The following is a 15065-nucleotide window of genomic DNA, read 5'->3' on the forward strand; positions in this document are numbered from 1 at the left end:
AAATAGATGGGGAAACAGTGGAAACAGTGTCAGACTTTATTTTTCTGGGCTCCAAAATCACTAGAGATGATGACTGCAGCCATGAAATTAAAAGACGCTTACTCCTTGGAAGGAAAGTTATGACCAACCTAGATAGCATATTCAAAAGCAGAGACATTACTTTGCCAACAAAGGTCTGTCTAGTCAAGGCTATGGTTTTTCCTGTGGTCATGTATGGATGTGAGAGTTGGACTGTGAAGAAGGCTGAGCGCCGAAGAATTGATGCTTTTGAACTGTGGTGTTGGAGAAGACTCTTGAGAGTCCCTTGGACTGCAAGGAGATCCAACCAGTCCATTCTGAAGGAGATCAGCCCTGGGATTTCTTTGGAAGGAATGATGCTAAAGCTGAAACTCCAGTACTTTGGCCACCTCATGCGAAGAGTTGACTCATTGGAAAAGACTCTGATGCTGGGAAGGATTGGGGGCAGGAGGAGAAGGGGACGACAGAGGATGAGATGGCTGGATGGCATCACTGATTTGATGGACGTGAGTCTGAGTGAACTCCAGGAGTTGGTGATGGACAGGGAGGCCTGGCGTGCTGCGATTCATGGGGTTGCAAAGAGTTGGACACGACTGAGCGATTGATCTGATCTGATCTGTAATTTTACATTGAGAATCAACAAGATAATCCAGAATAAATTCCCTATTTTAAAGTCAGCTGATTAGCTTTATTCCATCTGCAGGTTTAATTTGACTCTGCCAGATACCCTGGGCTTCCTTGATGGCTCAGTGGTAAAGAATCCACCTGCTAGTGCAGGAGAATCAGGTTCAGTCCCTGGGTCAGGAAGATCGCTGGGAGGAGGAAATGGCAACTCACTCTAGTATTCTTGCCTGGAGAATTCCATGGACAGAGGAGCCTGGTGGGCTACAGTCCATGTAGTCGCAAAGAGTCAGACATTTCTTAGTGACTAAATAACAACAACAACCATACAGCCTAACATATTCACAGGGGCGTTATCCTGCCTACTCTACCTTCCCAGTATGATTTGTTGCTGTTCAGTCACTAAGTTGTGTCTGACTCTGCAACCCCATGGACTGCAGCACACTAGGCTCTCTGTCCTCCACTATCTCCCAGAGTTTGCTCAAATTTGTATCCTTTGAGTCATGATGTTATCCAACCATCTCATCCTCTATCACCCTCTTCTCCTCCTGCCCTCAATCTTTCCCAGCATAAGGGTCCTTTTAAGTGAGTTGGCTCTTCACATCAGGTAGCCAAAGTATTGAAGCTTCAGTTTCAACATCAGTCCTTCCAGTGAATAGTCAAGGTTGGTTTCCTTTAGGATTGACTGGTTTGATCACCCTACAGTCCAAGTGACTCTCAAGAGTCTTTTTCAGCACCATAATTCAAAAGCATCAATTGTTTGATGCTCAGCCTTCTTTATGGTCCAGACCTTGGCTACATTTTTTCAGTTCTTCCTACAGCTCAGTGAAGTCCCCTCAGTACTCTTTTCTACTTTTTCAAACTCATCAAATAACTTGACTTCTGCTTTTTACCTGGAGATCTTTCTCCTCTTCCTTCACCATCAGAGTAAGTTTGTTTACCTGTACTGAAGACTGAGAGTCTTCATATATAAGCCATCTGCTAGCTTAAAATTGTCCACCTTCTGTAGTACCTTGTACCTACAGTTCCTCAGTATTTGAGGATTTCTAATATGAATCACCTTGTTGTTGGTATTTCCTTCTGGAGGTACTTAGGTAATGCCTGCGTGCATGCTAAGTCGCTTCAGTCATGTCTGACTTTGCAACCCAGTGGACTATAGCCTGCCAGGCTTCTCTGTCCATGGGATTCTCCAGGCAAGAATACTGGAGTGGGTTGCCATGCCCTCTCCAGGGGATCTTCCTAACTTGGGGTCAAACCTGTGTCTCTTACGTCTTCTACATTGTCAAGCAGGTTCTTTACCACTAATGCTCCTTGGAAGCCCAGGTAATGCCTAGGGTAAAAGCATACAGTTGATCTTTATCTGAACCTGGGATAACATTGGAGTAGGAAAGAAAGGTAAAGGAAAGGCAAAGAAGGAAAGGAGGCAGGAGAGATAAAGTCAGGTTACTTTCAGCCTGGACCAAGTGATATAGAAATGTACAATCTCACTTATTTAAATTCAGTGTTGATAAAAATGGCATTAAATTAGAGAAAAATTTGAATTATAAGTTTTTGCTCATTTTTAGAATAGCTTTAGTACTTTGAATATATACAATTACTCAGAATTAATATCAGGCCTTAGTTTAAGTTATGACTTTCTCAGAGCTTAACTGGCACCACTCAATCTTGTGTATGCTAACACATCATCCTGGTATTTTGGTTTTCCTCATAGATCTCATTGGATTGAAATCTTCTTATTTATTTGTTTATTTATACCTGTATGCCTGGTAAAAGTAAGATCCATAAGTATAAATACCAGATTTGTTTTGTTCACTGCCTTTTCTCTCATACGTGGAACATGCCTAGCATATAATATGTACTCAGTAAGTATGTATTTTTTTTTCCCTTGTCTCTTTTGTCTTTTTTTTTTTCTAATTTTATTTTATTTTTAAACTTTACATAATTGTATTAGTTTTGCCAAATATCAAAATGAATCCGCCACAGGTATACATGTGTTCCCCATCCCGAACCCTCCTCCCTCCCCATACCATCCCTCTGGGCCGTCCCAGTGCACCAGCCCCAAGCATCCAGCATCGTGCATCGAACCTGGACTGGCAACTCGTTTCCTACATGATATTTTACATGTTTCAATGCCATTCTCCCAAATCTTCCCACCCTCTCCCTCTCCCACAGAATCCATAAGACTGTTCTATACATCAGTGTCTCTTTTGCTGTCTCGTACACTGGGTTATTGTTACCATCTTTCTAAATTCCATATATATGCGTTAGTATACTGTATTTATGTTTTTCCTTCTGGCTTACTTCACTCTGTATAATAGGCTCCAGTTTCATCCACCTCATTAGAACTGATTCAAATGTATTCTTTTTAATGGCTGAGTAATACTCCATTGTGTATATGTACCACAGCTTTCTTATCCATTCATCTGCTGATGGACATCTAGGTTGCTTCCATGTCTTGGCTATTATAAACAGTGCTGTGATGAACATTGGGGTACATGTGTAGTAAGTATGTATTGAATCAACGAACAAAAGTGTTTGGGCATTTTATTTTAGCAAATAGATTAACAGAATTTTAGTAGCATTATCAAAAGAATCTTTGTAAATAAGGCTTTAAGAGACTCACAGATGTTTCTGTTTTAGATAATTTAAATTCTGCTCTCCAGTCTCATTTAATTATGGATTATACACTTTGCATATCAGCAAGAGATTAATTTATGTTAGTCCTAGGCAAATTATCATATGATCTATGAGTTCTTTGTGTTTACTGTAACTGTATTATGTGAAATACATGCAATGAAATTTCACTTGTGTTTATTAAATATAAGATTATAAAACATTAAACTGCAAATAAGGGCAACAGCATTCTTATAAATAAAGGCTTGAACACATATACTAAGTACTACTGGTCAGGTCAAATTGTTAAAGATCTTAAAAGATTTTCTAAGTTCTTTCTAAATTTATTTATCTTTTAATTTGTAAGTCATTATAACAAAACTTGTTGTATCCCAGTGATCATCTGTATGAGTTGTTTGAATTTAAGAATACATTTAAGTTAATATTCTTAATGATAATTTAATTTTCTAATATTTACATGAACTGAAGTCTAAAGTACATTCTCTGTCTTTCAGTTTTAGTTCAGTTGCTCAATCGTGTCCAACTCTTTGTGACCTCATGGACTGCAGCACGCCAAGCTTCCCTGTCCATCACCAACTCCTGGAGCCTATTCAAACTCATGTCCATCCTGTCAGTGATGCCATCCAACCATCTCACCCTCTGTTGTCCCCTTCTCCTCCCACCTTCAATCTTTCCCAGCATCAGAGTCTTTTCCAATGAGTCGGTTCTTTGTATCAGATGGCCAAAGTATTGGAGTTTCAGCTTCAGCATCAGTCCTTCCAATGAATATTCAGGACTGATTTCCTTTAGGATGGACTGGTTGGATCTCCTTGCAGTCCAAGGGACTCTCAAGAGTCTTCTCTAACACCACAGTTCAAAGGCATAAATTCTTTAGCACTTAGCTTTCTTTATGGTCCAACTCTCACATCCATACATGACTACTGTCTTTAGAATAACATTTATATATGAAAACAATTCTAAGATACATATTATCTGACACAGACAAGTATGTGTGCTAAATCACTTCAGCTGTGTTTGACTCTGTGACACTATGGACTGTAGCCCGCCAGGCTCCTCTCTCCATGGGGGTTCTCCAGGCAAGAATACTGGAGAGAGTTGCCGTGCCCTCCTCCAAGGGGTCTTCCTGACAGGAATCAATCCCACGTCTCTTAAGTCTCCTGCATTGGCAAATGGTTTCTTTTACCACTAGCACCATCTGGGGGAAAAGGTCTGGGCATTGAAATGAGATAGATGTAGGTAAATGACACTTTTCTCCTTGTTAGCTGTCTGTAGTGTTAGTTGCTCAGTCTTGCCCGAGTCTTTGCAACCTCATGGACTGCAGCCTACCAGGCTCCTCTGTCCATGAGATTATATCCCTAAGCAAATTAACCTTCCTGAACCATACATGGAGACTGCACTGAGACAGTATATGTAAAAATGCCTAGTATAATGTTTATTATAAATTCTCTATAAATTCTAGTTTTTTTCCTTCCTTGATGAAGTTGGAACAGAAACTCTTCTCATTTACCAAAATAATGGAGAAGAATAATGAGATTAAAAAATATCCATTTAAGCCTAGTGAACTTGGCTGTTATTCATAAATATTAAAGAGGGGAGTTTCTAATCAAAGGCTTTTAGGCATCAAACTTTGAGCATCTTTTATAAAGGTACCTCATTTATTTTTAAGTCATTTTGGCCTAGTCTTTTCCCCCATAGCCTCATGCTCCTTCCCAGTATCCAGTAACCCTGTACTGTTGTAGGGCCATACCACAGGACAGGCAGAGCTCACATAGCCTCTTAATGTATATCGGGATGCAGGCAGTGATAGTCTGGCCACTGTCAGAGATCAGGGTTTCTTCTGATATCCATTCTCAGTAAATACTACCCACCATGCTATGCTCAGACACTCACCCAGGTCTGAATAAACTCTGCATCCACACCTCAGCTCTTTCCAGTTGCCACAACCCTCAATCCAGTGTGTGACTGTGACATAAAAGTAAGTGAAGCTGAAGCATTGGCTCAGCTCAGGCTGGAGTACATGCTGGGGCTATTGTGGGCAACTGGGTAGCCACTTGTGCAGTCCTAATTATCCCTCTCTGTTCTGCTGTGGGAGCAGTGAACCATGAGTGAGGTCCATGCTGAGTACAGCCTTCCTGTTAGTCCCAACAGAGCTCAAGATGCCAAGGAGTTACCTGTGTCAGATCCCAGGGCTGGGACACCCAATATGTGGCTGGAACCACTTCCTCTTCAGGAAGACTCTCCACTCCTGTAATCTCCCTTTTCCTCCAAGTCGCCTTCCAGGGACACAAGGCCTGATCTGATCACTTCTCCTGCTATGTGATTTCTTGTGGATCTGTCTTACAGCCTTGGTTGTATAGGAGTCTTTATAGCAGTTTTTATTAGTTTTTAGTGAAGATTGTTCCTTATGTAGAATTTTTTTTTTTGTTAATTGGAGTGTACAGTAAAGAATCTGCCTGCAGTACAGGACACGCAGGTTCAAACCCTGGTGAGGAAGCTCCCCTGAGGAAGGAAATAGCAACCTAATCCAATATTCTTGTCTGGGAAATCCCAGGTTGTTCCCAGAAGAACCTGGTGGGCCACAGTCCTTGAGAACAAAAGAGAGTCCAACATGACTTAGTGACTAAACAACAGTTGTTGATTTACAATGTTACTTTCTATTGTGCAGCAAAGTGAATCAGTTATATATATATATATACACACACACACATATATATATATATACACAGACACATATATACATGTATACACACATATACATATATATACACAGACACATATATATATGTATACACACATATACATATATATACACAGACACATATATATATGTATACACACACACACACACACACACACACACACATATATATCTCCACTCTTTCTTTGGCATCAGCTGGTTACATCTTTGGCCACCTGATGCAAAGAGCTGACTCATTAGAAAAGACCCTGATGCTGGGAAAGACCAAAGGCAAGTGGAGAAGGGGACAACAGAGGACAAGATGGTTGGATGGTATCACCGACTCAATGGACATGAGTTTCAGCAAACTCTGGGAGATGGTGAAGGACAGGGAAGCCTGGCGTGCTGCAGTCCATGGCATCGCAAAGAGTCAAACATGACTGAGCGACTGAACAACACATGCACTCTTTGAGATTCTTTTCCCATATAGGCTATTAAATGAGTATTGACTGAAAGTCCCTGTACTATACAGTAGGTCCTTATTAGTTATCTGTTTTATATATACTATTATGTGTATGTCCATCCAAATCTAGCAGTTAATCCTTCCCCCCAGCCATTTTACCCCAGTAACCATAAGATTGTTTTCTACATCTGTGGCTGTATTTCTGTTTTGTGGATGCATTTATTTGTGCCATGTTTTAGATTCTATATATAAGTGGTATCATACCATGTTTTCTTTCTGTCATACTTAACTCAGTATGACAGTCTCTGGGTCCAGCCATGTTGTTGCAAATGGCACTGTTTCATTCTTTTTTATGGCTGAATAATATAATATTCCATTGTATATGAAACACATCTTCTTTATTTTTCTGTTGATGGATATTTAAGTTGCTTCCATGTCCTGACTATTTAAAATAGTGTTGCGGTGAACACTGGGGTGTATGTACCTTTTAAAATTATGATTTTCTCCAGGTATATGCCCAGGAGTGGGATTGCTGCATCATATGGTTGCTCTCTTTTTATGTTTTAAGGAACCTCCATACTGTTCTCCATAGTGTTTGTGCCAGTTTACATTCTCATCAACAGTAAAGAAGGTAAAAGAGAAATTAAGGAAACAATACCATTTACCGTCACATGAAAAAGAATGAAATACCTAGGAATAAACCTACCTAAGGAGACAAAAGACCTGTACTTGGAAAGCTATAAGATACTGATGAAAACTTTAAGAACAAAATGGCACAGATGGGAGAAATATACCATTTTCTTGAACTGGGAGAATCAATATTGTGAAAACGACTGTACTACCCAAAGCAATCTACAGGCTTAATGCAATCCCTATCAAATTACCAGTGGCATTTTTCACAGATCTAGAACAAAAATATTTTACAATTTGTATGGAAACTCAAAAGACTGTGAATAGCCAAAGCAAAATAGAGTGGAAAGAATTAGATGCCTGACTTCAGTCTATACTACAAAACTACAGTAATCAAAACCATATGGTTTTGGCATAAAAACTAACTTATAGATCAATGGAACAGGATAGCAAGCCCAGAAATAACTCCCCACACTTATGATCTATTAATTTATCACAAAAGAAGCAAAGAATATACAGTGGAGAAAAGACAGCTTCTTTAATAAGTAATACTTGAAAAACTGGACAGCTCATATAAAAGAATGAAATTAGAAAACTCCCTAACACCACACACAAAAATAAACTCACAATAGATTAAAGACCTAAATATAAGGCTGGATACTATAAAACTCCTAGAGGAAAACATAGGCAGAACACTCTCTTCCATAAACCAAGATCTGTTTTAACACACCTCCTAGACTAATATAGATGTATTTTTGATGTGTTCATGCAAGATGTTGATTTCCACATCTTCCTACTTCACCATGTTGATCCAGAAGTCTGGAGATACTGCTTTGAAAAAAGATTTTTGCTGAGGATCTTGGTGAAATGTCATATGTCTGATTCCCCTGAACTAATTCATTCGTTCACCAAATGTATGCTGATTTTTCAAACTATAAGTACTCACTATTTGCCAAATATAGAAAGTAATTTAAATATAATCTATACCTTCATTATCTAGTGGAGAATATAGATCTCTAAGCAGATAATTACAATATAGCTATAATGCTGTGAGGAAGGCACTAGTCATAGTAGAGAAGGGGCCTATTTCTGCTTCCAGAGTTTGTATAAGTGTTCTGAAAGTGGTATTTGATTCCTGAATGGTGATTTGAAGTTTTGGGGATGGAGAAGAATATTCAAGATACAGGTAATTGAGAGACATAAAGCAAAGGGTTGCATAATGCATTTATGAAACTATTGACAGTTGGGCATGGCTGTAACAAACAGGTATTATGAAGGGGTGACAGGAAATGAAACAAGAAATAGACTTAAGGAGTCAAGTTTATAAAAGGAATTTTTGTCACACTTCTTAAGGTATTGCCCATTTATTAATTAGGATGTGACATGGCAAAAATTACATCGTGGAAAGATAAGGTTTGTACAGCTATGATGAGGATACTCCTAAAACCATGGTTAGAAATAATAAAATCTTAAAGTAATAAAGTAAAAATTGAGGAATGAATATTTTCCAGATAAATTATGGCAAATAGAAATATGACTCATTAAATTATGTGAAAGTGAAAGTGAAGTCACTCAGTTGTGTCCAACTCTTTGCGACCCCATGGACTGTAGCCTGCAAGGATCCTCTCTCCATGGGATTTTCCAGGCAAGAATATTGGAGTGGGTTGCCATTTCCTTCTCCATGAGATCTTCCCAACCCAGGGATCTAACCCAGGTCTCCCTCATTGTAGGCAGACAGACGCTTTACCATCTGAGCCACCATGGAATGTTATATAGGAGTTGAGAAAGACAGACATTTAGAAGATTTTTACACTTCTGACATGCACTACTGGGTCAATTAACATTTATCATAACAAAAATTGGGGAAAACTGTAGAAGAGGAAGATAAGACTTTGGGAGAAAAATCAAACTATTTTTGAGAAACTTTTTAATTACCTTTAAATATTTCTATTTCTAATGAATTTTAATTTAGATAACCACAGTGGTGTGGTCACTCACCTCGAGCCAGACATCTTTAAGTGTGAAGTCAAGTGGACCTTAGGAAGCATTACTACAAACAAAACTAGTGGAGGTGATAGAATTCCAGCTGAGCTATTTCAAATCCTAAAAGATGATGCTGTTAAAGTGTTGCACTCAATATGCCAGCAAATTTGAAAAACTCAGTGATGGCCACAGACAGGGAAAGGTCAGTTTTCATTCCAATCCCAAAGAAAGTTCAACATTTTCTTATATTGTACTACCCTTGAATTCCTGGGTTAATCTGATTTGGTCACCATGTATAATCCTGTTTTTTTTGAGGACTCAAGGAAATATTAAGGCACTGAATCCAACAATGTATTAAAAGGATTATACATGGTGACCAAGTCAGATTACCCCCAGGATTCAAGGGTAGTTCAACATAAGAAAATTAATTACTGTAATATACCACATTAATAGAAAGATTGAAAGGCAAAAAACCAGATGATCATCTCATTTGACACAGAGAAAACATTTAACAAAAATCCAGCATCTCTTCATGGTAAAAACACTCAGAAAACTAGAAATAGAAGGGGATCTACTTAACTTGATAAAAAGCATTTGTGAAAATCCCACAACTGACATCATATTCAATTGTGAAAAATGGAAAGCTTCACCACTGATACTGAACATTGGAAGTTCTAATCAGAGTATTTAGACAAAGGCAGGACATAAAAGGTATCCAGAGGGTTGAGTGAGAAGTAAATCTATCTTTATTCATAGATAACATGATCCTGTGTATAGAAAATCCTGGAGAATCCAAAAGAAAGTTACTAGAATCAATAATCAAGTTCATCAGAGTTGCAGAGTATAAGATCAACACAGGAAAACCGTTTGCTTCTACACATCAGCAGTGAACAATCTGAAGAACAAATTTAAAGCTGTTCCATTTAAAATAGCATCTAAAAATACAGACAGACCTGTAGACCAATAGTGTAAAATTAAGGATCCAGAAATAAACCTGTATCCATGGAAAACTGACTTTAGACAAGGGTGCTGAGTCAAAGCTGTGAGAACAGCTTTGGGAAAGAAATGGTGCTAAATGATTGGATTTCCACATGGAAAATAATTAACTTAAAATGGTATCTCATGCCATATACAAAGATTAACTCAAAATGGATCAGTACCCTAAATAGAAGCACTAAAATAATAAAACACTTTCAAGAAAATGTAGTAATAAACCTTCAAGACATTGGAGTTGGCAATTGATTCTTATGCATTACACCAGTAAGGTGAGCAATAAAAGAAAAAAGTACATAAACAGGACTTCACCAAAATTAAAAGTTTTTGTGCATCAAAGTCTATTATCAAGAAAATAAAAGACAACCTACAGAATGAGAGAAAATATCTGGAAATAATATCTTAGATATGGGTTTAATATCCAGAATACATAAAAAAAAAAAAACTCCTACAGCTCACCAGCAAAAAGAAAACCCAATTAAAAAATTGTCAGAGCACTTGAATTGTTATTTCTTTAGATAAGAGACACAAGTGGCCAATGAGAATACGAAAAGATACTTTATACCCATTGAAAGTGAAAGTGAAGTCGGCTCAGTCGTGTCTGACTCTTTGCGACCCCGTGGACTGTAGCCCACCAGGCTCCTCCGTCCATGGGATTCTCCAGGCAAGAATACTGGAGTGGGTTGCCATTTCCTTCTCCAGGGTATCTTCCCAACCCATGGATCAAACCCAGGTCTCCCACATTGCAGCCAGATGCTTTAACCTCTGAGCCACCAGGGAAGCCCTTATACGCATTGCTGCTGCTAAGTCGCTTCAGTCGTGTCCGACTCTGTGCGACCCCATGGACTGCAGCCTACCAGGCTCCTCCGTCCATGGGATTTTCCAGACAAGAGTACTGGAGTGGGTTGCCATTGCCTTCTCCTTTATACCCATTAGGGTAGCCATTAAAAAAAATAGAATAACAAATATTGATGAAGATGTGGATAAATTGGAACCCTCATGCATTCTTGGTGGTAATGTATGAATAAAATCTGTACAGCCACTTCAGAAAACTGTTTGGTGGTCTTTTCAAATGCTAAACTTGGAATTACTATATGATTGAGCAGTTCCACCTCCTAGGTAAATATCCAAAAGAACTGGAGAGAGAGATTCGGATATTGTATGCTAATGTTTATTGCAGTATTGTTTACAGTAGCCAAAAAATTGAAGCAATCTAAGTTTCCATTAACAGATGAACGGATAAATAAATATGGTATATACATACAGTGGAAATTATACGGTCATAAAAAAGGAATGAAGTTCTGATACGGTGCTGCAGTGTGGATGAAGCTTGAAAACAAGGCAGGGTAACATTTTCCAGACACAAAAGGACAAGTATTGTATGATTTCTCTTTGTGAGTTTCCTAGAGTAGTCAAATTCATAAAGACAAAGTTGGTTAGTAGTTACCAGGAAATGGGGGTAGGGGAAAATGAGAAGTTATTCCTTAATGATTATAGAGTTTCTGTTTTTTTGTTTTTTTTTTTTTTAAATAGAGTTTCTGTTTATGTAATGGGTAAGTTTTAGAAATAGATAGTACTGATGGTTGCCCATCATTTATCATTTAATTGTACACTTAAAAATGGTTAAAATTTCAAATTACAATATTTACAGTAAAATAAAATTTAATAAGCAAAAAGTAAATTACAATAAAATAAAAGGAAAACAAAAGCTAGTTGATCGTAAATGTGATATTTGTTTCCAGACTTTCAGTTGTACTCTGTTGCTTTGTATGTCTATTCTTATGCCAGCTCCACATTCTTGATTATTGTAGCTCTTTAGTAACTTGATATCAGAAAATATAAATCCTCCAACTTTCATCTTTTCAAGATTGATTATTCTGTGTCCCTTAAATTGCCATATGAATTTAAGAATCTGCTTATCAATTTTTGGAAGATAGGACTGCTTATCTTAAGCCCAGTCTGCCATTTCTAGCTGTGAGACTTTCAAAAATTGCTTGTCTCATTTTTTCATAATCCTTATTATAATTTATTAGAGTTAAATGAGAAAAAAAAAAAAACACGTAAAACCTGACAATTGAGTGTTTGGCATATAGTAAATACTCAGTATACTACTAACTGTAGTATTATTGCTATGACTACCACTGTTCTGCCAATGTAATACTTCCACATATTGACTAGAGTAAATTACTCTACTGCTACTTCTAGCATTGTCCTTTCTTGAGTCAGGAAAGCAGAATGTTGTAAGGAAAATAACATGAAATTTGGAATCAGTCTACCTGAGTGCAGTGCTGTAGAATACTGATGGTATAAGTATTTTAAACCTAGCTGTGTTTCATGATGCCATGAAAACAGAAATGTCAGATACTGTTCTTGATACATCTTAGTTGTGACAGAATCTATTAATCAAAGTGGCAGTTTGAGCATCATAAAAACCATCAATAAGAGAAGCTTAATTATGGTTAAAAATCTAACTTATGTTTCCTCCTTCAGTAGTCATTTATTATCTGTCTTTTTAAACTACTATATGGGAAACCTGAGCACAAAATGATTGTTTTTCTCCTCCATAGTTATTGGGGTGGGTAATGGGCAATTACTGGTGGCACTCGGCTGCTAATGGCAAAAATAGTCCATATTTTTAATACACTGTTGCTGGTTTTGAGAATATTTTTTTCTCCTAATTTCAGGTTGGGTGGGACTATATCAGCATACAAGATAGTACCAGATGAAATAGAAGAAATCAAGGTATAGTATGGCATTTTTCACCTCTACAAAAACTTAGTATCTTGGAGGGAAGGTGGGCAACAAATTGTCTTTTCTTTATACTATTGAATCTTTACTTGTGTTGGGATATCATTTAACTCCCAGTTATTCTGTTTGAATTAAAATATGCATATCAGATAATCATCATCAGATTTCATCTACCATCATCAATACATGGTAGGAAAATCAAAAAAGGAACCCTTTCTTGTAAAACTCATTGAAAATTTACTTAAGAAAGCACTGTATATAAGCATTATTGTGCATAAAGTATTTCTTTATCATTTTAATTTCTTTTTCTTACTGTCTCTCACCAGTTGTAAATAATATTAGTCTTCTAATAAATTTTTCTGGCTCCTTTGATAACACAGTAGGCCAATTTCAATTTAAAATTAACAGTACAATAACTGAAAAATTGACCTTACTCTTTGAATATTACAGCATAGTCACATTTTTCTGTCTTTACATCTTACTAAATTCTGTGGATTATTAATATTCTTGCATAACGTGTGGCCTTTCTCTAAAAGCAGTTTAAAATCTAATGAGAACTGAACTTACTATCTTTTCCATGAATAAAATTTAACAACTGGATAGCAGTAGTCAAGGATAAACAAGACTGAGTTACACTGTTAACAATGATATGTAAAGATCTTAACAAATTGTTAACTTTGATTTGATCACACTTTTCTAAATCAATTTCAATAAATTCAAGCTGTTAGTAAATAGTTCTTCAATTGATTACATTATTTTTAAATAAGTTAAATTCATTAATCTTTATGTTATATTCTGTTACTTTCAGTATCTCAGGTGTTTTGTATGGGCAACATCAGGAATTAATACCATGGTTACATTCTAGCAGAAAGTTGGGGAGAAAAGTCAGGCATGTCAAGAGACTCTTTCCAACTTGATATAAATTCATAAAATAGTTTAGCTGGGAAGAACCTTAAGTCTAATCCAGATCCCTCATTTTTCAAAAGATAAAATAGGAATTAATAAAACTGAGCTTGTTGAATTAATTTTTTGTGATGCTTAAAGGTGCTCTTATAATTGCTGCTGCTGCTGCTAAGTTGCTTCAGTCGTGTCCGACTCTGTGCAACCCCATAGACAGCAGCCCACCAGGCTCCTCTGTCCATGGGATTCTCCAGGCAAGAACACTGCAGTGGATTGCCATTTCCTCCTCCAGTGCATGAAAGTGAAAAGTCAAAGTGAAATCGCTCAGTCGTGTCTGACTCCTAGCGACCCCATGGACTGCAGCCTACCAGGCTCCTCCGTCCATGGGATTTTCCAGGCAAGAGTACTGGAGTAGGGTGCCATTGCTTTCTCCAGTTATAATTGCAATATGTGTTAAATGATAAAGGTGAAGAAAATATTCTATGGAATATATAGGTAGGACACTTGTTCAAAAAAGATAATCAGCAAAATCTTTCTAAGAGGTATACTGAGCAAATTGAAATTCTATATAGAAGCAGAGGCATTTGTGAAATCATAAAAAGGAGATAATATGACACCAGATCATAGGGTATAAAATAAAGACTGTTGAGATGTAGGACTGGCAATGAACCTTTATGCCATGTTAAGAAACTGAAAACTATCAAGTGCCATTATGTGATTTTAAGAAAGAAAGTGGCATAATCAGGGTGATGACTTTATTTTGATAAATGAGAGATCTTATTTCAGTGGAGAAGAAAGGTTCCATTTATAAGGAAGGAAACCAGGTTGCAGGAATATAGGCAGTGATTGAGACTTGAACTAAGGCATGGCCATGAGGTTGAAGAAAAACAACTCATATTCAAGAAATATTATTTAAGAAAATAGAATCAACTGTACTTGGTGATTTATTGAATATCTAAGGGAAAGTGGAAAGATTGACTCAGGTTTCTGGCTTGAGAATCTAAGTAGATTGTGTTGCTGTTAATCTAAAGAGGAGAGGAAAAAGGAATGTTTGAGAGCAAGTGGGATAAGTTTTGGACTTACTGAATTTGAGGTTCTTCGTAAATGACCTTATGTTAATCAGCCTGTAACTCAAAAGAAAGATAATTCCATCTTTCAGTTGATACTGAGATTTTGTCATTATACAAAAGTTAGTTGAGCCATGCTACTAAATGGAATTACCTAAAAGAGTTATATGAAATCTTAGTAGTGGACCAAAATTGTTGCTTTGGGGAAGGTCCATCCTAGAAACAGAGGATAAATATACTCTTTTATTAGTTTAATTAATAAGCAGAAATGTTGCCTATTTTTAGTAGTGACTTTTTCTCTAAAAGAGTAGTTTTTTATTATGATTTTTTT

The 15065-nt window shown here is 37.1% G+C and overlaps 1 protein-coding gene across 11 annotated transcripts in view; it reads left to right on the plus strand.

Moving 5' to 3' along the window:
• Nucleotides 1–15065, plus strand: part of GPHN (gephyrin) — a 535365-nt gene that overhangs the window by 185773 nt on the left and 334527 nt on the right. For all 11 annotated transcript variants that reach the window (XM_059890892.1, XM_010809560.4, XM_010809563.4 and 8 more), the window contains exon 3: nt 12704–12761. In XM_059890892.1, coding sequence (XP_059746875.1) covers nt 12704–12761 — 58 coding nt within the window. The remainder of the gene's footprint in view (nt 1–12703; nt 12762–15065) is intronic.

Source organism: Bos taurus, chromosome 10 (genome assembly GCF_002263795.3).
Source record: "Bos taurus isolate L1 Dominette 01449 registration number 42190680 breed Hereford chromosome 10, ARS-UCD2.0, whole genome shotgun sequence".
NCBI lineage: Eukaryota > Metazoa > Chordata > Mammalia > Artiodactyla > Bovidae > Bos > Bos taurus.